We start from the raw sequence: 25,510 nt of genomic DNA, 5'->3' as shown, positions 1-25,510 counted from the left end.
GCAGTTCCCCCTGACATTAAATTGTCAGGTGGTGTAGTCATCATAGCAGTTCTTACACGACCGTCCTTCGCTGCAGTCAATGCAGGGAAATGAAGGCATGGTGTAAGTGTCCTTTTATCGTTATGTACCACAGCTGCCTTGAGGCTACTCTAAGTTTTGATCTGGCTGTCAGAGACAGATCCATGAACCGGGGTCCATTAAAATGGCTCAGCCACTTTTGCACCCTGTCCTTCCTCCCCAGGCTGTGTCCCCTGCTCTTCAGCCACTGTTCTGAATGTAACAGCATCCATTGTGTTTATTTCATGAGAACATGCTTACCTTGTTAAAAGAAGATTGTATAAAATGCCCAAGGATTTCAATGGCAATTAAGATTGGATCCTCCACACACAGGGGGTATATACTATGTTGTATATTGACTCCGCTACTCCAAATGATGGATAGATAAATGGCATCTTTTATTGCATAAAAATAAGGATCTAAAAAAACTATGTTTCAAAATGGGTCCCTGTTATTTCTGTTCTTCTATTATACTTTCACTAAAAGTCACCCTTCAGTAATTTAATATATTGATTGGCTTTCCAGGCCCATGGGGGAAATGTTGCATTTCTGTCAGTCACTGCAGTGTCTTTTAATGAATATGTAAAACTGTGAATGAAGTACATTCAAAAATACTCAGAATTTTATTTACCCCTCTCCATCTTTTCCTACTTATCTGGAATGACAGTGACAAGTTATTGATCACCCTGTTAATCTTCCATGCAGATAGTGGGCTGGGTGTCAAGTTTTCTGAGTGGATGAGTGATTGGATCCTTCCCTTTTGAAGAAATGAACCCAAAAAGATACACAATTCATTGTTTTCAAAGTTGCTGGAAAAGTCTAAATCACTCATTTTTCATTATATTTATAGATTCTATCTGTAGATAGAGCTGAAAGACAGACTTATTGGTGCTGTGAAATACATATTTCAGTATAAATATGCCAAAAAAAACAAAAACAAATCAAAGGCCTGGATGGCTGTTTGTGGCAGTTATAACACCTGAGAACGATCTTGATGTATCTCTTTATGTACAGAATAAAATGATCACAAGGGTTTAGAGAAATCTTCAAGAAAGCTAATGTAATAACTCTGATGTGCAGCACACACACACTAATGCAGCCCTGTAACATTTTATTTGCCATTTCTCCTGGTGTGCATAATAATTTTTAATGAGTGAGAAAAATATTTCTCCTTCACTTCCTTTCCCCGCTTTTCCCCCCCGCCCCCGCACCCCTCATCATCAAATGGGTAGACAAGGAGATGGGACAAGTTAAATGATAATCTTGTAAAGACAGGACAAATAGATAGTCAAACCCTCTCTCATCCAACACCTCGTTATCCACATTTAGTTTATATCCTTGGAGATTCATCAGCTACATGAAAACGTGCCTTTCTTATCCACACCTAATGAATCAATATAAAATGTTATTCCTTTTAACTGAATGAAAAAGCATGTACAAAACCATCTTCCAGATATATATGATCTGTCAATACTCAGCCTTATTCAATTTCATTGTTGTTGATCTACCTACAATGTCCTGTGTTATGGCAGCTTTGCATTGCTCCCGCAACACAGAACTGGATAATGCGGCTTGGAAAGTTTATTGGAACTGATAAAGAGAGTGTAGTTTTTCCATACAACCTGTAATTAGACTGTGGAACCCATTGCTGCAGGACATTGCTGAGACCAAGAACTTAGCAAAATTCAAGAGGGATTGGACATGTACATGGATAGCAAATGTAACCAGATGTAATAGGGAATATTAGAAATATTAGCATTGGAAGGGTTATCAAACCTCATGCTTCAAGCCAATTTCTGTTATGGTTAGGATGAAACCTACCTGGGGATAGAGGAGAGGGGTTTCTTGCCTCTTCTTCTAAATCAGCAGTTCTCACATTATGGGTCAGGCCTCCCAAGGGAGGCCTGGGAACGTAGCAAGGGAGGTGCGAACTGTGTGCCTTTTCTTCTGTCTTTTTTTTTTTTTTTTTTTTTTTTTTTAATTAAATGTTAAAAGCTCTGGCTGTCAGCCCCGGGTGGCTGGGGCTCGTGCATAAGGATTGTGCACACGCGGGAGGCAGGGATAAAAAGGGACAGTCTGAGCACTGCCAACCATGCTTACCCACACCACCCCCAAATCCCTCACTGGGACAGCCCAGGATAGTGACAGCTGTCACTTTTCACATTGCCTTCCTGAATTCTGTGCTGCCTTCGGAGCTGGGCCCTGGCCAGGAGCCGCTGCTCTCCACTCTGCCTTCGGAGCTGGGTAGGGATATGTACTTATTGGGGGAAAGGGCTGTAAACAACTACAGCCACACAGAAGGGGCACCTGCTCAAATAAGTTTGAGAGCCACTGCTCTAAACCATTTGGTGCTAGCCACGGTCACAGATTGGACCAGGTGAGCCTGTGGTCCATGTAATCCTACGCCCATGTTATTTATGTACAGTGGCCAGCACAATGAGGCCCAAACCCTGACTCAGACGGCTCACTGCTGTAACAGAAATAAGCAGTAATGGCCCGAGTGTGTCAGCGTGGGACTGTGGCTGAGTCTCCCACACACTGGTGAGAACAGAGGAGGGCAGCACAGGGACAGCTCGCTGCAGCAAGCCCCCATGCAGCAAATGCCTCTGCACAGCATGTTCCCCCTAGTTCTCCTGGAGGAGTCTTGCCTTTAAAAAGCATAGTGCCCCTAAGCTGTGGGGCAGTGCAGCTCCCCTCCTGCCCATCTACAGTGCAGCTCTGTCTCCTAAGAGGCATAACTGACCTCTTTGCTTTTTCTCTTCTAGTTGGTTTATGTTTTTGCAAATCAAACAAATAGGAAAATTAATGACAGAACATGAGTGTGCCACAGAATAATACTACTCAATGACTGCTGTGCCTTTGGCTCCAATTAACCTCAGTTTTCTTTAGAGGTTGCAGCCAGCTGCATCAATCATGGTTTCTTCAGCTAAAGAAAAAAAAAATCCATCATTACTGCAGTCACACACAGATATGTACATTATTCCCCTAAAGTATCATAATCCTCCACTTACCAAAAAGGAGTTGTGATAGCTGGGAGGAGATTAAGCTCAATTGTCCTTCACATCTGCTTGATTCTTTGGTATAATCAGCACTGCATGTGCCAGGCAAGGTCATGAACTGTGGCAATGTTCATCACAACATGCAGTCTCCCAGTTCTAGGGCCATTAAATACTCAGCAACCAGTCCCTCTCCAGCCCACTGTTTTTAATCTGCTAGAGCCCTTCAGTACAGGAACAGGAGAGCTCTGCTCACAGACCTGTTTCCAAGATTACTGTCATAGACCACAACTGGAGAGGGAGTCAGCTGTGAGCTGCCATTCCATTTGTTTCCACGGAATAAGAAAAAAAACATCACAGTGGGATTTTATTTCACGTTTGCTGCCCAACACCTGCATCTAGGAAGAGGTCCTGATGTAACTCACATTACAGTCTAGCAACACCACCCTCCATAACTGCCTTTGCCTTGCTCCAGGTGGTTTCTAAAAACCTGGAGTTAGTATGGAATCAGTGTTGTAAACAATGTAGCTTATTCTGTTTTCCTTTTTTGGTTAAAAACAACACCCTATCAAATCTGTACTTTCAGTGTCCTCAGTTCTGAAATAGTTTATCTGCATACATTTATGAACAGTTATAACTTTGGTTGTCCGATAGACAGTTCGCTTAAACTGCATTGTTTCAAAGCTTTTGACTTGGTTCAAACCACATAACAGAAGGGAAAATTTCCACAAAATCCTGTGAAACAATCCGGCCAAATTTCACACCACTAGTTGTGATGGGGCTGCTTCGTTTTTGAAGCCAGACTGCAGGACAATTGGATTTATGTTTTTTTTTTTTTTTTTTTCCTTTCAAGAGGGACTAGGATTTGCTGCCTACATATTCCCTCCCAAGCATCAGAAGTTTAGATGATCGGAGATAAATCTGAGCAATTGATATTTTTACTGTAAAATCATTTACTGGGGTGATTTATCTGGGGGCACCTGAACCAAAAATGAAGGCCATCCTGCAATTTTCAGGATAATCAGCAATCCTCATTCACATTCTTCAGTATCTGAATAAAATCCAGAATGGGTATTTGGCTATAAATAAAAAACTAATTTTTAAAATGTAGCCATTCGTTTCAAGGAGTCAGACATAAGATTGCCAATCGCTTGCAATCCCCATTGCTTGTATGTACAAAACCACCCCATTGCTTGTGTGTGCATTGGCGGGGGAAATCTTTCCACCAATGTCATGTCATCTTTTCACTCATTGGACAAGGAGTAGATTCTCCTCTGTTATGCTTTTCAGAGAAAAGAGATTTTTACCAATGGAGACCTCAGTTCATCAATGCACTCAAGCACGTGCTTAAATTTAGGCATACCCATACCCATTGATGCCAACAGGACTACTCCTATATTTCAGGTTAAGTAGGTGCTTGAGTGCTTTGCTAAAACAACACCTTAGACACCTCTGAAAATACTAGTAGAAGAGTGTGCATTCAAGTAACAAGCCAGCATCACTTTCCTCCCTATTGCCTCTGTTTTGTTCCCTTGCTCTTGCTGTGTACAGCTATGGATTGCAGGCAATCCATTTGGATGTAGTTTGGAGGATTTGCAGGTTCAGAAGATTAAAAACAAGGCAATATTTAACAAGCTTCTTTCCTTGTAAATTAAGGAAACACCTACCTCTCAGGTTTCAGAGTAACAGCCGTGTTAGTCTTAGTCTGTATTCGCAAAAAGAAAAGGAGGACTTGTGGCACCTTAGAAACTAACCAATATGAGCATAAGCTTTCGTGAGCTACAGCTGACTTCATCGGATGCATACTGTGGAAAATACATAAGATGTTTTTCATACACACAAACCATGAAAAAATGGGTGTTTATCACTACAAAAGGTTTTCTCTCCCCCCCACCCTACTCTCCTGCTGGTAATAGAGAGAAAACCTTTTGTAGTGATAAACACCCATTTTTTCATGGTTTGTGTGTATGAAAAACATCTTATGTATTTTCCACAGTATGCATCCGATGAAGTCAGCTGTAGCTCACGAAAGCTTATACTGAAATAAATTGGTTAGTCTCTAAGGTGCCACAAGTCCTCCTTTTCTACCTACCTCTCAGGCATCTTTAGGTACTTATACCTTGTAAATCTGACCATCTATACCATGATTTCCCCATCTTTAAATGGGGAGAATACCTAGCTGAAAGGCCTCACTCAGTGCTCTTAACTCATCAGGTAGAGGGGATATATTCACGTAGAAGGTAACCATGACATTTTAATGACTATCAGACAGAGCGCTGTGCCATCAAACACATTTATTTTCAAGTCTCCCTAGTGTACATGTTATATACTGAGAGGGTGTGGAATCCCCTGGGCTCCACACATCTTTGGCATTGTGATTACCTCAGTCCCTATTTCATTGGTTTCTGTGTGACTGAAGCAAGAGACATGGTTTCGGGATAAGACAACAGGAGGTCTTTTTGTTCAACCAACAGGGCTCATTCTTTGCTTACTTCTTATTTGCTATCTTCAAAGAAACAGCAGAATACATGTACAAATCAACACACTACAGATAAAAGATTAGACAAAAACTGGGAAATGTACTTGTTTGATAACGTGGTCATTTGTCAATGGGAATATGGAATGCTGCATCTTGTTTATCAGACTGCTCCATTAACCTCTAATAGGACCCATCATCTAGCAGTAATTGGACTTTATATTTTATTATTAGACATTAAGGGCTAGATTGGCACTGTACAAGCCACACCTGGTAATCATGAACAGGAACAGAGATTCTCAGATGGATTCACATGCTGCATGTGGGATGTAAGATGCACCAGCTCTTTTCCTAGTACAACTTACTTCCCTCTCTCTACTGGTTCAGTTTTGCTGGCTAGTACACTAGTGGCGGGGAACCAAAACTCCATCCCCCACATCCCCCTCACAGGTTGGTGGAGGGGTGGAGTAGCAGCCTGGATCCATGGCAGGAAAAGGACTCCAGGAGCCACCCTTCTTCTGGCTGGCAACACCCTGCAGCGGGAGCCTCTCCCTGCAGCAGGAAAGGCTTTACTTTGCATTGCTGAATGTAGCTACACATACCCTACATGCCGCTACAAAAGGCGTGAAGTATAGCTGTAGGCTTAAATGGAATTAATCCGCTGGATAAGCAAAGCAAATTAGAGAAGAAGTAAATATTAGAAATGCAAATGTTAACTTGATACGTAGCAATGCAAGATGCAATGAGGCCCCTTTGTACACCTCCAAGCACAACGGGGTCCTATTTCATGTCTGGGGCTACTGCAATACAAATAATAAATAGCGACAACAGTGAACAAAAGAGAACATCTTAGTCACTGACGTTCCCTGAGAAGAAGTATAATCTAGTGGCTATAGCAGGGAAAGATGAGGAACATCACCCCTAGGAGGAAGCAAAGATAGTCTGGGAAGCAGGGGTTCTCCCCCCAGCCACACACACACACACACACTCAAAGAGATGCAGAAAAGCAAAACGGAACAGAGGTGCAGAAAATGTTAGTTTCTCACACACACATACTTTGCATGGAGTAAAAGTGTGCAGGACCTTCCCATAGTAGATGTCAATGCTATTTGGTGAGTTCAGTGTGGCCTGTGGTGGCAACAGTTCAAAGTCAGCAAGTTCAGAGGCCCTGAACTTGCCCTCAAGAATTGTTGCGCCAGCTAATACAAGTTTTTAAGCATCACTTTTCAGTTCTACCCCCCTCTTCTCTGCTGCTATCCTGGGTTACCTTGGGCCAGTCGTCATTTCCTTCCACATGCCTCAGTTTTCCCACTTGTAAAATCGGAGAAATTGTACTGACTTCCTACTGATGAAAAGTGCTATATAAGAGCTAGGTATTATTACCCTCAGTCATCAGAATATTAAGACATGCAATACAGTTTTTTCCTGCTATATTCTCTCTTGATAGGATGAGTTGAAAACTAACTACTAAAACTTGTTCCCAGACCTCTGCCAAATTGTATTATCAATTATGCTTGGGAGAAAAAAAGGGGCTAGATTTACCTAAATCATGTCAGCAGATGCAAATCCATTGATTTAAATGAAGCTGCATCCATTTCAGCTAGTGGTGAGAATTTGTTGCAACCCAGTGCCAAGCTGGTGTGTGCACCATAAGAAATAACAGGTGGGAGGAAGTAGTAGGAAGGGGAAAAAAATAAATATTTGTTAAGTGGAAATTGTTCAAAAGCCAAATCACGCTCCTGACAAAGTCAATGTTGAAAAATCCATTTGATTTCAGGATCAGGGCCAAAATTGCAAAATATTTTGTTGTATATTTAAGCCTCTGAGAGGCTATTACTAAAATTATATGGTGTGACAAACACAAAAGCTGTAGTAAAAGCTCTTGACATGAATGTCCCTTTAAAAACAAACATTGTTTAATTATCCTTAATCCAGTGTGTAATGTTTAATATGGCAAGAGAGATTCTGTCCCATTTGTTCTCAGTATGGTTGGCATGGAGCCAAAATACTGTTACTTAAAAGGCACATTAAAACAAGTGCCAAACTGTAGTGGAAAGTCCATTTCTTTTTGCAACAATTTAAAACTGATCTTGCCAAGGTGATTTTTCAAAGGATGTCAAAACTTCACCAGAGTACTTATCTAAAGGATGTAAACTCCTTGCAGTGACCTCATTTGCCAGAGCTCTGTGGCATGCAGGGACCTCCATAAAATTGTCATTTTCAGAGAAACAGGTACAGAGGTCTGGAATGGATCCTCAAATTCTGCCCAGCTACTAAGTATTTGAACCACAACCACTTTTTTTCTTGGGTGTAGGATAAGGAGGAGGAGGGACTCCTTAAATAGCACAGAGTCAAGGAGATGGTTGGTGAGAGGAGTGGGTGGAATGTCAGCCAGGTGTAGACATCCGGAAGACAGCCTATGACTGAGGGCAGTTTGTGTGAGTGAGAACAGGACTGAGGGTAGAGCAGCAGAAAGGAGAAGGTCAGATGGAACAAAACCTGTGGTAATCACAGGGGCAAAGGAAAAATATTACGGGAGCCAGCATTGGGCTGAAGGTGTCTGGTGGACTGGGGAACTTGTGTGTAAATGAGCCATGGAAGGTTGTTGTAAATTATGAAAAAAAACCCACCAAAACAGAACAAAAACACAACTGCAGTACCAGTAATTCACTTTAACCTTTTCATCTGAGCACTTTCAGAGTGACAATAAAGTGAACTCTTGAATCCTAAGTGTTAAGCAAACCAATCTCTTGAGGAAGCTATTTTCTCAACTCAGAAAGAATGATAGTAACTCTTCTCTATCTGTCATGTGTTCCCCTATAGTTGCCTTTGCTCCTTTTGGGTACGTATTAAGCAAATATTATTTTCTATTGTTCTTCTAGAGGTCAGCTGAATTTTCCTCTCTCACCCATATTATGATCCATCACACAGCTCCTTCCTTCTGCCCTTCCATTTTTATCAATTGTTCTGAGGTCCCACACATAAACTTAGTGTTGACCACCCCCAAAAGCATTAGACTTGCTTGAAAAGTCATGAGGATTTTTTAAAGACACCTTGAATTCTTTAATTGCCTTCTGTTTTTTTTTTGAGACTTTAGAATGTACTCAGGTCACACTTTCAAGCTTTTCCCTGCAATCAATGAGCTAGAAAGTTGCTTTCTTAAATGAAAGCTGATATTTTCATATAATCACTTGTCTCCAGGATCTGGGGCTTTAAAAGAAATCCAACATCACTAACTTGTGCCTTTTTATTGTGATTCTCATCAGACACACACTTTTAAAGAGGCAGCAGTCCTTTACTCCTAAGACTACTCCTACACTTTTAAGATATTTGTACAGTAGAGGTCTATAATCTTGAAGCAGGATCTTCTCCTTAATTTGTGTTCATTCACAATCAGCAGAGAGAATGAAAACTTTGGCAGTGAAGCAAACATTTCAGCTCCAGCACTCTGCAGCTTAGCAAATGTTATTTGTGTAGTTACATCTCTTCCTTTATTGAGCACATCTATAGCAGTCATTGAATCTGAATGTTTCTTTTATGCCACCTTGTATTGTTGAATTAGAGAAATCTGCATATAGCCTGTGTCTAATTATGTGACCACAAAGCCAGATAACTCTGATCCAATCAATCCTCAGCTAGAAAGTCACCAACAAAGAAAGGGAAACAATAGCAAAGAGTAATGTGCCTGCAACAGTTTATTAGTTACAATCTTATTCTAAAAGATTTTCTCATTAAGATTTAATGCAGTTTGGTGGGGGTGGGTGGGAAGGGGAGATCAATCCTATAAATAAAAGGTTTACGGCTAGCGTAAGATTTACAGATAGCAGTTAGAGAGCTTTTTTTCATTAAAAATAAATAAATCTGAAAATATTTATCCTACCCCCATAAGATTTGTTCTTCCCTGGGAGAGTGAAACAAAAAACTGATACAGTAGCTGCAAGTGCACCTTTAAGTCATCCGGGGAGGAGGGGGAACACCACCATAAACACAATGGTCCAAATTTTGCCTGGCTCCGTACATCTGCATAAGGGAGTAGAAAGGGGGCACCAGGAGTCTCACCACCCCACTGGTTAGATACTGGGACACAGGCTCTGCTCCTTACTAGCACTGCTGCCAAGGCTACCCACTAGGAAGGGATGAGGAGCAGGACGTGGCTGTGTCCCAGCTGGCAAGCTGATCAGGTCTGAGGAGTTTATGCTGCACCCATGATAATCGGTGATGGAGCTGTTTCTGCAACATGCACACACAGCTCCAGGAGGAATTCTAGCTAACTCAGCCATAATTCCCACTGGGCAGTGTTGTGTGGAAAGAAAGCACAATTCCCGCCCCCCGCACACACACACACAAAAGCTGTCTACATTATTTCTCGCCTCATGAAAATATTTCACTGAAATTTTGGCAATTAAAAAAAATATATATGTTGACCACCTCTCCTTCAGGTTTTGCTGCTGCAGTGCAGTTACATCAGATTACAAAACCAACAAAAACAGAATTTAACACACAGCTTTGCATAGAAAGAGGCAGAAAAGAAATTAATCTAGTCACAGTCTCTCAAAGAACATCTTCCAAATTTCTTAACTTGAATTTTCAGTCTGTTTATTGTTTTAGTTCTCCCCCTCCCCGCAACATCCCACTATTTTAGAAAGAGAACATGTCAGTTAGCTGTCTCATTTTCATCCCACTCACCAAACAGTCTTAATAAAAGATTTCCCTGATAAATTGCTCATTGAGCACAAAGGGAAATCTCTTCATTGTATTACATTCTCTATCTTTAAGTAGAACAAATTCTGTTATGTTTCATACTAGACCTTACCCTTTAGGACTCCCCCCACACCCCAATTTATTGCACATATATGCAGTAAGAGATTAGTACCAAACTGACAAGGCTTACACATTTTCTCTAGGAAATCTCCTCGTATTAACTGGCCTGCCTCTACAAATATAGGAAAAAATTGCTATGGGTGAAAAAATATTAAGTTCCGATGCTAGGGAAAGAATGGAAGCTACTAGCAGCAACAATGACCAATAAAAATACTAGTGGTGAAGTCTGTGCTCTATTAAAGTCAATGACAAAACTTATTGACTTCAGTGGGGCCAGGATTTCTCACTAGAACTCTAGTGTGAGTGAATAGCATTCGAGAGAAACTCAGAAATACCCGTGGAGTTTTGGTTTGGCGCAAGCAGTTAAAGAGATTCTGAATGTTTAAAGATAGATAAGACCTTCAGGTTAGTCTGTCATAATGGGGAAGAAATGACAGACCCGCCTTTTCCCTTTTATGGGGGAAAAGAGCAGCTGCATGGAATTCCATTAAACACACCTTTGTAGGTCAAGTTATATTGCTTTATGGAGTTACTGTTCTAGAGAGCTAGCTACACCTGTGACTCTAATGGCAAATTATTTGTAGGATTAAATGACATTATGAGTTAGTTTCCCCCTTTGATTAAGGATTTGCTTTGTAAGTGACAACTTTATAAACTGGTGCATTATAGCAGAACACCCTTTACACTAAAGAGTTTCTTAAGCCAGAAGAAAGTCCTCCTCATCCAGATTAATGTTGTTGTTCTTTAAGAATAAAAAGCTGTGTTTACTGGAGTGAAGTTATGCAGAAATAGAATTTCTTTTATTCTGGGCCTCCAAACCGCTTCAGCAGTTTCTTTGATTTTGCTTGGCCACCCTGTCTTTGATTCTGAATTAATTCAATAAAATAAACATCTTTCCCTTGAGCTAAGAAGGCCAATTTCCCAGTCTTTGGTGGTTTACATGGACTAATGTGCCTCTAAGTCCTGAGCAGAGAGCAACCACTTGCATCACGTACTTTGAGGACTTAGGATAAGCTTCTTCAGATGTCTGAAACTAAGAGTAGAGCTTGTCTTGGAAGTGCCTAATCCCCATTTTGCCGCATATGATGTGCACATAGTTATTTAGCATTAAGAAAGTTGCCATTTTACTCAATTTTTTCCATCAAGAACATGCAGCAGGGAGTCTGGTGTATTAGATTTAAAGAGGCAGGGCTGGATTCTGGTCTCAATTGCACAACGAAAAAATCCATAGTAATTCAACTGAAGTTATTCTCTCCTTGCTCTGCCCCCAAATTTGCAAATGAGCGTACACACCAAACACATTGTAAATGCTGCTGAAAACAAAACAAGTAATAGTATGATTACAGCTCAGTAAAACTGAGATCAGAATCTAGCACAATATCTGTAAGATTAGAAGAATCAAACTTAACGAGGGCCTGGTCCTGCACCAAAGCAAATAAGAACTTTCCATTGGGCTTCAATAGGCAGAGGATCATGCCCTATCTCAGTGGTTCTCAGCCTGTCTACTGTACCCCTTTCCGGAGTCGGATTTGTCTTGTATATCCCCCAAGTTTTTTACAAAATCAGACCTAAAAATACAAAAGTGTCACAGCACATCATTACTGAAGCATTGCTTACTGTCTCATTTTTTCCTGTATGAAATTTTATTTTGTACTGACTTCACTAGTGCTTTTTATGTAGCCTATTGTAAAACTAGGCAAATTTCTAGATGAGTTGATGTACCCCAGAAGACCTCTGTGTACACCCAGGGGTATATATACCGCTGGTTGAGAACCACTAACTGATTACAGATACAAGCATATAGAATTAGTTACCGTTGTCAGGTAACCTTTCCTATATTTTTGTCTATATAGGAATAACTACACATACCCAACCACACACAGGAAGAGAGAAACCACACACTGTATTCGATTTTCTCAGTATTTCTAAGTGACTTGTTAAGGACTTTCTAATGTACTAACATTTAATAATACTGCTTATTTCACCTCAAAATGTTATTTGCCAAGGAGTAATGTTGTTCTTATTTTTAGTCTTTTGTGGATTTCCAAATTTTAACAAATATGAAATAACAAACACCTTAAAAGGTTAAGTACTTTGGAAAGCAAATATACAAGTAGTACATTAAATAATACTTCACACTTACCTTTAAAGAGCTTCAGAAACATTTAGTCAGTTGCTCTGCACAACACTTCCATTAGGCAGGTAAGTCATTGTCAACTGATTAAGACACGGACACAGCAGGGTTAAGTAACTTGACCAAAGTCTCAAAGAGAATTATAGTGTAAACTTGCATTAGAGCTTAATACCTCCTGGCTTTAATTGCTGTGTTTAGACCCCTAGAACACACTTGGTTGAATAGGACTGTATGTAGTCACTCTCTATGAACAACGTGTGTGGCTCATCCCTATTTGCTATTTAGAGCTGCTGACGCTGAGGTTATTAGGAAACTTTCACACCATCTGTAACACTGCTGCAGGTTCATTTGCACTCTCCATTGTGGGCACACCAGTGAAGATTACCCACAGGTGTTTGTATCCACCACGAGGATATGGTGGTTAAAAAGAGAAAACAGAGGCAACTGGTCTACATTAGGGGTCATTCCATGGAGCTATACCATTGTTAGAGCAATGTTTGGAGACTTTTCCCAAAACCACAGCCTTCTAGTACAGCCAGTTAGTGCTGGTGTCAGAGAAATAAGGCCCTGATCTCAGAAAGAGTGTTTGAACTAATGAATGAAGTACTGCTAATATAGGTCTTATTATTTTTAATACTATATTTGCAATGGAGCTGAATTTTCAACAGGCCTTCCTATTTTTTCCTTGTGTGCTATTGTTTGGTCACCTACACCTCAATAATGTGGGTGCAAAATGCTACTGCTGGTGTAGGTGGTGTAATCTGACTTGGTAGCATTCTAAATCCATTTTCACTGATGTGACTCCACAAAGTACAAGGCATATCAAGCACTGAGCCAACGTGAAGGACTATCCTTGTTCTTCACCAATTTGGTGACTCATGCTCCCTCTGACTATTATGCTCAATAAACATCACTAAGAGAATGTACCATTTCCCCTTAACAATAAGAAAATAAAAACATAATGAGTACTTACCAGATGGCAAAGAGAAGATTGCAAACATAAGATGATAAATACAAAATGGCCATTCAAGGACTACAACGGCTATATTCTTATAAAAGAAGTTACTTTTAACTACATTTTTGTCTGTATGCTGGTAAACCAGCTATCTACTGGAGTCAAAGTAGTTCGGCTTTGATAGGAAAAATCTCTTCTTCCTATGGAAATAAGAACCTTGTCTTCTGTCCTGGTATTCTATTGGTCAGACATGTACCTGACGTTCTAGCCTTTGTTTTCATTAACATGTTGAGGTTGCTTCAGAAGGAACAGTTGAAACAACTGTAAGACCAGTTTGCACATGGAGGAGCCTGGCTGCCTATAGGTTGCCTTGGTTCTGCTGGAAATTCTCAGCAGGGAATCTGCAAAAGACTCCTGGTCAAAATTTCCAAAAGTGACTCATGATTTGGGGTATTTCAATCATTCAGTCCCCAATTTAAAAGATCTTAAAGGGGCCTGATTTTCAGAAGATTGGAGCTGAGCACTCTCCAAATACCAAGTCCCTTTATAGTGGCTCAAATCCATCACCTAAAAATTGAGGCACGCAAAATCACTAGTCACTTTTGGAAATCTTAGCCAGGACCTGTTGCTGTGGGGGCATAGGATACCAGAGACCACATAGAATCACAAGGTATCCACAGGCCCTGGGGCAGGCTGCACCTCCTGCTTCTTAACAGCCAACTCACTGATTTCGCATTATATTGTCAAAGAAATGAGAGAGAAAAAGCCAACCCTTTAAAAGAGATATGTAAGTACTTTGGGTGTTCATTGCATGTCTGAAAATGGATGTACTATTCACACACAGTGATGACAAAGCTGCAAACTTTCATGAAATGCAGCATGTTTTGTTTTCTGCAGCATTCATATCACTTCAAGGATCGTTTTTCATCCTGCTGCAAACCTTTTGCAAATTGAAAGCCAGACCTTGTTTCACCCACGTCTGCTGCTATCTGACTAGCAGTATTGATTGAAGATAAAAGACACACGCACTAGATATATCCAGTTCTATAAGTACTACTAATTTGTTTTTCTATTAAACATAGTTGATTCCTGTACTCTTTTAGCCTACTCTCTATCAAGAGACAGGCTAATGTTAATTAAAGGATTCCTCTTTACTACATATGAGTCACATACCAGCCCCTTTTTTAGTTTATAATACATTTAGGAAACATTGCATCAGACAACCCTGCTAACATAGTACGGCAGATTCTGGTAGTTCCTGGTGCAAGGTCACAACGGTGTGACATGGATTGCACAAGAGGTTGGCTTTGCTCCACAAGGTTGGGCAAAAATCCTTCGGTAAATCCAGCTCCTGCTTCCTGCTAGAGCTATGCAGAGCTAGCGCTCCAACAGGAAGCAGAATGGGATCTGATGATGGTTGGGAAGTGTCATAGCCTGCGCCCCGCCCCCTCTACTTCACTGACTAGTATACAGAATTAATAGCACACTATATCCCCCATAAGGTGGTGGAGCTACTGCTCTGGTCTGCATATCCAACCATCCCAATAACTCCTCCTGGGAATCCTACAACACTCCCTCCAGTATGCAGACAGAATCTTGCCTAGCACATGTAGTCAAGTAGAATTGCACTGACTAAACACAAATATTATGTCTTGGATGACCCACTGTTTCTTAGGAAGAAACAATTGCTTTATGATTAAGGTAGTGGACTGTGACTCAGGTTCAAGTCCCTTTTCTGCCTCAGACATTCTTGTGTGACCTTGGGCAAGTCACTTAATGACTCTCTGCCTCAGTTTCCCTTCTGTTCAATGGGCATAATGCTTCCTTTGTCTATCTTGTCTACTTAGATTGTAGGCTTCTCAGGGCAGAGACTGTCTATCATGATGTGTATGTACCATACCTCACACAATGGGACCTTTAGACACAAAATAAAATAATTATTATGAATAATAAAGTTATTTAAAAGCCTCCTGGAATGCTGAAAATATGTTAAGAGCACCATTACCATTTGATCGACTTATCAACCACTTCATGTTCTCATATCCAAAGATTTCCTAGTCATGTGATTGTCTCCCCTCCAACCCCACCCCAACAATCACCAAGAAAACTTCTTGTTTTTTTTTCTCATTGTTTTTCTTTTACGTGTATTTTTTGCATTAGGACCAGAGGAGCTCTAGCACGTTTCCAGGGTCACTAGTGTTAAGCCAACAGGACTTCTCCTGGGGTCAGAGAGTCCAGGCTAGCAGATCCCGAGGAAGGATGTGGGGCTGTGGTTGTCTTGAGGTTTCTGGTGCATTGATTTATTTTCATAGCAGTTCTGTACCATCTTCCTGCTGAGCGAACTGAGTAAAAAAATTCCTTTGAAAGACAAACCATTGATGGCTGCAATGAGATTGTGTGTTCAGGGTCTTGACAATGCACCTATAATTTAAAACACACACACCTTTTGGTTTTCATTCTCTTTTAGCCCTGTCCTGTGTCATGATTTCAATGTGTATGTGGAATAAAACTGACACTACATCATAGGGATTTGTATTACCAAGATCTCATAATATAGGTGCACATTGCAAAGATTAAACTTTCAACAAGATATCTGTTCTCTAAAAGAAAACGATGCTTTCCTTATTTGTGGTTGTTATTTACAAAGGATAGAGAATGAAAGGAAATGCCATTTGGATTTCAAAGCTGTAAAAGCTAATTCACACAAGAAAATAATTAGATGGCGCCTTTCAGATCTAGCAGCTTGTAAGTTCTAAAGTGGGCTAAAACTCAACCACAACCATTTAAGTCCAAGTCCTTTATGGACAAGTCTGCAAGAGCACCTGAACAACTGAAACTTACCATTACCCGAACTAGCTGTCAAAGAATTCTTTAATACACATGAAAATGACATATTTGGAGACCTCCATTTTCTCAGAAGAGCTGCAATACCACCCTTTTGCTTCAGTGATTGCCACTTCACCCCTTTCTCTCTCATAAAAAGGTAGTTCTGTTACGGTCTTTCCTTTGTATCTGAAGTTGGCTTTAGTAGAAGTAGGTTATTGTTGTGTGCATTTGCAACTTCTAAGTGGTTTTCTATATATTTGCATGTCCTGAACTGTGTGGATGGTTAGGGCTCTGATCACTGAAGGGCACTGTCCTTCCTTATGGCCTTATAAGAACTGGACTTATACATCTAAGCAAGTATAGGACCAAATCCTCAACTGGTATAAATCATGCTACATCAGTTTATACCAGCTAAGGATGTGCCCCACAGGATTGATCAAGCTATATAAACAGCATAGGTTATATTCAAACTCTGATTACGCCACCTTCTGCCAGTGTAACCCAGGAATGTGGTGGATTTTCCACACCCAAGTGACTAAGTTTTGCTAAATACCTGGAACCCCTGCTCCGCAAATTGGTGTTGGCTAAAAAAGGGGGGTGGCCAGGGCACCTAGTAGATACGCTAATTCAGGTTATCCCCAGTGCAATATCCCACTGTGTATCTCATATGAGGTCCCAGCTATAAATTAAAGGTGCTTTGGTAGAACCCAGTGGGAGGGCAGTGGATGGCAGCTTGCTGTCTTCTCCAGCTGATGCAGCGGTCATTGATGCATGGGGGCAATTTGCCTCATTCTTGCAACAGGGAGGGTAAATCAGGCCCGATGGTGGGGTCAGACAGACCTGCACACAGACACACATACAGAGCATTTACTTCTTGAATTAAACAGCCGGAGCAGAATACCAGCATTTTTTTCCTAACAGAGGCTGACCTCTGGCCTTGCTGAGTGAAATAACGGGAAAATGTTTCCATTTGTTTCACACACAAACCAAAATCTAAAAAAGAAAAACTATTTATTCAAGGGTGGATTCAGACCCACTCTACAGTATTCCAACAGCACATTTATATCAATTCCCTGTGCACTGCTCCCCAGCCTACACCCACACGGCTGCATGCCAAGCGTTCTACCCATTTGCTTTTCTACCGTGAGAACAATTGGGGTTCACCAATCGCCGGGAATACAAATAACATTTATCATTAATATGGATTAATGAATGTTTAGCATAGATGTAATGTGTATGGCCTTGGACCCAGTTTTGGGACAGTGAAGAAGCGGTTAGAGGGGAATGAGCTGTCTTGTTGAATGGGGAAGTGAAACTGCTGCCAGAGTCTCTGCTAAAATTGCTTAGGTACAGACTCATAATGGACATATTTGCTGTGGTGGACCCAGACTTGTGCACACGCGTGCACACACACGCACGCAATCTATATGAATTCGTGGTCACGAATGGCGAAGTCAGCAAGCGTCTAAAGAGGGGGGTCACATCTGGCTCCAGAAGTTTTAGAAATGCTGATGGTTGGTGACACACTTAGAAGTGCTGACCTGTCCTGCTGATCTAGGAGATTCTGTGATTTGCTGGAAATTACCAGATCTAGATTCCTATTGGCCTGTATAAAATGGCTCCAAACTGGGCCCAATTTCAATTTGTCAGGGGCCCATGAAGGAGATGCCATTGGGAGAAGTAACAGAGAAGCTTGTGGATAAACACCAAAATATTACTTCCAAGACCAAAACACCAAGGCATTACTTCCTGAATTTCAAAGCCAAATCATCATCAAGCCAAAGCGTCAGAGAGAGAGAGAGAGAGAGAGAGAGAGGCATGGGATATGGAAGGATTAATGGCCAAGCTAAAAGGACCTGGGATGCAGTAACACTGAATAACTCATAAGAACATGAGTCAAAAGAACGCCTATACTGGGTCAGACCAATGGTCCATCTAGCCCAGTATCCTGTCTTCTGACAGTAGTTGGTGCCAGATGCTTCAAACGAAATGAACAAAACAGGGCAATTATCGAGTGATCCATCCCCTGTTGTCCCGTCCCAGCTTCTAGCAGTTGTAGGTTTAGGGCAGCATTTCTCAAATGTAGTCACCATGGCTGCATTCAGCCACAAGGGGCTTTTCTTATGGCCACAGCCTAGTGGGCGGTGATTGCGGGGGGGGGGGGGGGGGGGGGGGGGGGGGAAATCGGCCCCTCTCCCAGGGCCGTCAGTAGGGGTTGGGCCCTGTTCCAACTCTGGAGACACAAACGCTGGAGGAGCAGGCATCCAGTGTGAGTTCCCCACCTTCCCGGGGACGGTGGGGCTCAGGCTTCCAGCTTCTGCCCTGGGGTGGTGGGCAGCAGGCTCTGGGTGTGGGGCTTTAGGCTCTGGCTACATGGTAGCGGGCATCAGGCTCCAGCCATGGGGGTTTGGGCTCCAGCCCCAGGCTCACCCCTACCCCATCGCCCTTGGCCCCCGCTGTGTCCTATGGCCATGGGATTTGGCTGCGCAGGGGCAGGCTCCAGTCCCCGGCTGCAGGGCTTTGGATTTCGGTCTCCAGCCCCGGGCTCGCTACCCACCCACCCCCATTGCCCCTGGCCCTTGCTGCCTCCCTATCCATCTCCCCATCCAGGGCTTATTTTTGTTCCTCAGCTTGCCAGGATTGAGTAAATCTACTATGAAAAGTGATATTTGTACGTTTGTTAATATTGCTTTTCATTGCCACCCAGCTAGCTAGCAAGTCTGCTAATGTGAAAAGAGATATTAACAAACATACAAATATCACTTTTCACAGCAGCAGACTTACTAGTTAGCCAGTCTAAAAATGAAAGAAGGAAAAACAAAAGACAAGAATGTGCAAAGCACCTTATTTGTGTTTCTATTCTGTTTCAGTCCAGTAAAGAATAGGAACAACAGTACTTTATTTTTGAGTTTGCAAAAAAACCCACAATCCTACATAAAGAAATTACAATGATTTGAACATGTATATGTGCATATTTATTTGTTTTTCCTAAAGTTAATTAGGTAGTTTAGGAAAAATTGTCAGAGTGGTCACTAGCAAGAGTTGGTGGCTTCACTCTGAGGCCACCAAAAAATTTGTTGTGAGAACCCCTGGTTTAGGGACTCAGAGCATGGTCTTATATCCATGACCATCTTGCCTAATAGCCATTGATGCCTCTGTCCTCCATGAATTTACCAAATTCTTTATTGAGCCATTATACTTTTGGCCCCTCGCAACCATTTCCACAGATTGTGCGTTGTATAAAGAAGTACTTCCTTACGGTTGTTTTAAGCCTACTACCTACTAATTTCATCAGCTGAACCCTGATTCTTGTGTTACGTGAAGGGGTAAATAACACTTCCTTACTCACTTTCTCCAGACCATTCATGATTTTACAGACCTCTGAATGGTGTGGAGAAAATTAGTAAGGAACTTGTAAAGCTTACTCCTCCCAAAGTCCTGTTTAAGGCGGACCACTTAGTGAGCTGTGGTTAAAGCAAAGGGGAGATGGGAAGAGCACAGCTCCCACTCTTTCCTGACTGGTCTGGTGAGAACTCCACTCCCTGTTTCAATCTCCTTTAACACTTCCTGGAAATGACAAAACAACACAGCTGTAAATACCGCCAAGACGAAACCGCAGCTGAACTTGTTATCTCAAGAACCAGCCACTGACAGTCTGAGCTGAGGAATCCATCCCCGTGTCAGCTGTCCATGATGAATGCCAGTGACGCAAGTGCGTATACTTTCTTTCATTAGGTGATGGCTCTATTAATTAAATACTTCCCAGGAAGTATGTAAATATGTGCATATATCTATAGCATAGGTGGCTTAAAGATATTATCTATATATGTAAGGTTTCACATTTGATGTATTGGTGTGTGTGTAAATTAAAAGATGGTGTATGAATATCATTACCAGGCAGAGGTAATTTTGAATAAAGTTGGCATTTTTAGCAATTAAGTAATTGTCTAAGGTTTCGATCCTGCATGTTACGCATGTGCTTAACTTTAAGTGTGTGAATAGTCTCTCTAAAAACTGTACTCCATGTGCTCCATGAAAGTGCTCCCACTAATTTTTAGATTTCTGGATTTTCAGGGTTTAGGCACCTAGCTCCTTTAAGGCACCTATGAACATCCCAGCTTCACATACTATTTTACATTTGGTCTGACAGAGCCAATCCAGTTGTTTCACATAGTCATATGAGAAACAGTAAAATAGCTCTGCACTGATATTTTAGCTAAATAATACACTGAGTTCCCAAACACCTCATCAGCTGGAGGTTGAGAAAGAGTCACTTTAAATGTCTTGCTTATTGTTTTGTTGTCTGTTTTTGTATTATTATTTGAAAAAAAAAAATAAGGGGAAAAAAATTGTAAAGAGAAAGGATCATGTGACTTATATTTTCCTACACCCACAAAGCAAAATATTCCTCTGCCTGAATGACCGATTTTTGGATTAAAGAAACAATGAACAAAAGAAAGTCTTGCTTTAAAATCTAATGAGGGAAGAAAGAAAGTCAGAACACAGTGACAAACATTCTGCATCGGAACTGAAAGACAAAATGTCAGTTGTCGCACAACCACCAGCACTGAGACACGTCTGTATTTAAAGGTGCAGCATAGAGGACAGAGAATGATCACCTCTTATTTCAGTTACTGAGCTAGGTACATCACTATGACCTGGTCTGTAAGAGAGCGCTAGCCATGGACAAGTCCGAAACTACAGCATCTCTAGGGCAAAAAGGCCCTGGATTTAAGTTACTTAAATGGATTCCACATTTGAGACCCGATTTTAAAGGTACTGCTGACTACTTGCCACCAATACAGAAGTCAATAGGGGCTGAGATATACAAAGTACAGATAGCTGGATGGATCCTTTCAGGATCATACCTTCACTGCAGCATTTCTGGCACATCTCAGCTGGGAAAAATAAGAAGCTGTATTTCACAGCTGTGATATCATCCTCACAAGCTATATTTCAACAAGAGCTGCTATAAAACCTCTCCCATGACCTCACAGCTGTGAAGTATAACTGGCTTCAAGTGCAGAAAACTCCCCCTTAGGAATAATTGTTTCCGGCAATTGACAGAGGACTGATTCTTTAAATGGCTGGTGTGAGCCCTGTCCATGTTATTCTGCTCTTGCCAGCATTGCTGAGGAAGGGTTATGTACAGGAGCACGGAGATAATGCCCCTCTGCAGGATTTATCCACGGGGGTAATGAAAAGAATGATGGGGATGCCTGACAAAATGATGATTTCCACTATCCTGTGCCCTAGTGGCACATCCAGACTGCACTAATGGCTAAATAATAGGTTTACTCATATGCTGTGCTCCATACCTCAGACCCTTCCTCCCCAGTAAGGGGACCCATGTGCACACAGCCAGAACTAACTTATCATCACTCATTTCACATCTGCACTTGGAGCAAATATCATGACAAGCATGCTGTCAAATGGCAGTTTGCCAGAGCTGCAAACAGCCATGGCACTAATTAAGTCACCTGTGGAATTTGTAATCACACTCTAAAGCTTGCTGCCAGGAAGATTCCTGACCAGAAAATGAGAATTGCAAACACCGTGGGAGATGGAATATTCTATTTCATACCACACCAGCAAACAGACCCATTTGAATGGACCAAACTCAGAGATCATGCATGAGTAGGAGTGTACATTGAAACAGTGGTGAGTAGGGGGAGTCTTAGGGTATATCTATGCTGCAGTTGATGGGGTGAATTTAGCTCAGGTAGGCATACAAACACCAGCTTTAATCTAGCTAGTGCACCTAAAAATAGCAGCGACACTGTGGTGGCCAAGGATTAAGCATGGGCTATATAGGCCCACCCAGAATGCTTAGTATGCATTCTTAATATGCACTGAAGCCTGTGCTGCCATGTCTTCCCTGCTATTTTTAGCCATTCTAGGTAGATTAAAGCTATCTGAGCTGCAATCACACCTTCAGCTGCAGCATAGATACATCTATAGTGAGTCTAGAGGGCATTTAAGGTGATGTGACATGTACATTGTGCAGACTGGAAGAAGGTATAAGTTATACCAGTTCAGTCTCTGTCTGTCTGCCTAGCTACCTGCCTCGGCATTTATGTTAGTAGTGCACTTATTATACGTTCAAATGCCTTACACATTCCAGAACTTAAGACACATGATTATTTCTCCTTTTCACCATCTATTCCTCCAATCAGTAGGATATCTTTCTTTGCAATTGCAGAGAGGGTACATATGTTCAGTGGGTATATTTTCTGATTGCTACATCTGTGATTGATGGGACAAATTCAGCCTCAGCCTAATGAGCACAACTCCCATGGACAGCAGGGCTGAAGTGTTCCTGTTTATCTAATGAATGTTAATAAGAGTTAAATGCAAAAATCCCCTATGCATCAAGAGGGGACTAGGTACTGTGTCTCAGTATTAAACATTCCCTTTTCATTCTTCCTGTTAAAAATGTCTTAGTACAACAGAGACTTTTCACAGATTAACTATTTATTGCATGTTACCTTGCAGAGTAGTAAAAGGGCATTATTTTAAGCAGGCTTGTTCCATTACCAAGAGTGCCTCTAAAATAGCTAAATGGTATTTTTTATATAGAGAATGATTGTCAAAAAATGTAAAAGATTTGGGGTTATTTTGTGAAGTTTATAGACTAGTGACAGACTGAAAACAGTGGCTAACACCAGACATAGTGCATGGTTTCCCATCCAACTCAATCGCTGCATCTCAAGGACCAAATTCAGTCTCACTTATATCTTTGGAAGCAAAGAGATTCAGTTCAGGGCAGAATCTGATCCTTAATAGATATAATTACCTGAATACAGCTTTGTGAAATGTTTACAACAAAAACAAAAAACTATATTCTCTCCTTGTTTTTGATACAATATTGAACCATCATAAAAATCTTCCTCTGCAAACATTTTGAGAGATGCTATGCTAAATTTTAAGCAAACTCAGAATGATTTGTGGTTTTGTATTGTGACTGAGCAAAATAAATTGTTGCATTTTCTTTGCCAGTGATTCTCAAACTTTTGTAATGGCGACCCCTTTCACATTGCAAGCCTCTGAGTGTGACCGCCCCCCCCCTTATAAATTAAAAACACTTTTAAATATATTTAACACCATTATAAATGCTGGAGGCAAAGTGGGGTTTGCGGTGGAGGCTGGCAGCTCACGCCTTCCCATGTAATAACCTCGCAACCCCCTTAGGGTTCCCAACCCCCAATCTGAGAACCCCTGTTCTTTGCAAAACCAGGTGAAACCAGCCATTTCATCCACGTTTTGTTCTGGATTTGTTTGGGCTGAAACTAGGCAAACTAGACACTAAAAAAAAAAAAACATTTTGTAGGAAACGTCTCTCTCATTTGTGTTCGGTATTCCTAAATGTTCTCTCTTCATTACTCATGTCACACGATATCATGTCTGCTCCCGGATTGGATGCCTGAAACTTAAAAAACAAAACAAAAGAAAAAACAGGAAAACTGCAAACACACATGTGGATCACATTTTTGGGAAACACAATTATTCATGCTGAAATTCATGAAATTTTTAGGGTTTGTGATAATTTTCACAACTACTCAGTGGGTGGCCAACTAAGGAATAACAAGGATAATACAAAATAGTGACTATAAAGACCCCACAAATCATAGTGAACCATCTCCATGCTTTTATTCATAGATAGCTAGACAGATATAGGTATTTAACTATTTAACCAGCTCTAGTTTGGACCTAAAACTCAAAATGAAACTTAGGCAATAAAATACCTAGTAAATCAAAATATTCAGCAAATGTCGTGCAAAGCAAAATCACTGAGTTTCACACATGTCTAGTACTCAGGCGAGATTGACAACTGTGGCAACTTATCCAATTATTTCACTAACCCTTTCACCTGGACTGGTGCCCTGAGGTGAAATCCTGGCAGAACTGAAGTCAATGGCAAAACTCCTATTGACTTTAATGTGACCGGGATTTCCACCTCTGATATAGTAATTCTGTTCTAATCAGATTCTTCAACCACATCCATCACCACGGTTTCTGTACCCCTTCCAGTAGTGTATTTTGTGATGTGACCAATACCTCTCACATGCTGTGTGATCTGGCCGAGACCACCAAACTCAGTTGAATCCTGAAATCCAGACACGAAAGAGACAGTGAAGTAACCCACTTCAGCTCATCGAGACAATAACCCAAACTAGTATTTTTAAGTAATGGAAGAAAGAAGGAAAGTAAGTAGCCGAGCTGCTTCCTCCTACTCAGCTCAGATATTACATTCAGTGTATCTGAAGGACCATTGCAGCATTTTAGAACTGAAAGCAGCTCAGAGCTTTTCAGCAATTACAATTACTGATCTACCTTTTTTTGGCTTATTTGCTCTAGCTCTGAATGTTAAGTACCTCTGCAAAATGCTTAATATGTTGTCATTTTTCCTTCCAGAGATCCTTTGAGACTGCAAAGAACATTAAAGAAGGAAGAAGGAATGAACCTGGATTCAGTGCAGTAAAGTAGATTGATTTGAGGCCAAGAAAGAAATCACTGCGTAGACCCATTTGTGTTGTCATGATGATAACTTACCATTGCTTCTGGCTGCTGTTCTGGGTTGGTCAGCCTCACCAAAGTTTTTCATCTCCGTTATCCAAAAGGACTAGGGGATTTCCGGAAAAGGAAAAGGTTTTGGAACTGTCCGGAAATAACAGGAAGGAGCTTACTCGTTCCAAAAGGAGCTGGATGTGGAATCAGTTCTTTCTCTTGGAGGAATACACAGGCTCTGACTATCAATATGTTGGAAAGGTAGGAGTCTTTTATACAAAGTTATGTTCTGATCTTGAAAGCTTTAGGAAGCCAGTAGTTGTGAATGGACGGGAATAATGCACCGTACGTTTCCTCTGATCACTTTGTTATGATGAGCAGTTCGGGTGAGACGATTGCACCGTGAAGCTGAGCTACACTAAAAACAATACAGAGAAATGAAAATGCTCCGATCTCATGAATGAGTCCCACAGCCATTCATGTGTGTTTATTCTAAAGCTTTTGATTATTATTTTTTTTGTCTTAAAATAAGGAATGCAAAGCATTTGTATTAGGAAATTCTGGGCCATATTCTCAGCTGATGTAATCTGCCATCTCTCCATTGACTTTAATGGAGTTATACCAGTGTACATCAAATGAGTATCTGGTCCAAGATATTTTAACTATATGTATAATGAATGTATGTGCGGTCTCTGAAGTGAGCCAACACCTGTGTCAAGATTATAAATAAAAAGGCT

At 41.1% G+C, this 25,510-nt stretch overlaps 1 protein-coding gene across 2 annotated transcripts in view; it reads left to right on the top strand.

Moving 5' to 3' along the window:
- LOC102933581 (cadherin-6) overlaps window positions 1-25,510 on the top strand; it is a 123,545-nt gene that overhangs the window by 26,597 nt on the left and 71,438 nt on the right. For both annotated transcript variants that reach the window (XM_037893291.2, XM_037893293.2), the window contains one exon: window positions 24,681-25,034. In XM_037893291.2, the coding sequence (XP_037749219.1) occupies window positions 24,804-25,034 (231 nt within the window). In that variant the 5' untranslated portion in view covers window positions 24,681-24,803. The remainder of the gene's footprint in view (window positions 1-24,680; window positions 25,035-25,510) is intronic.

This window comes from Chelonia mydas, chromosome 2 (assembly GCF_015237465.2).
Source record: "Chelonia mydas isolate rCheMyd1 chromosome 2, rCheMyd1.pri.v2, whole genome shotgun sequence".
Lineage (NCBI taxonomy): Eukaryota > Metazoa > Chordata > Testudines > Cheloniidae > Chelonia > Chelonia mydas.
The sequence above is the reverse complement of the archived record's forward strand: the minus strand, read 5'-3'. Positions and strand labels throughout refer to the sequence as shown.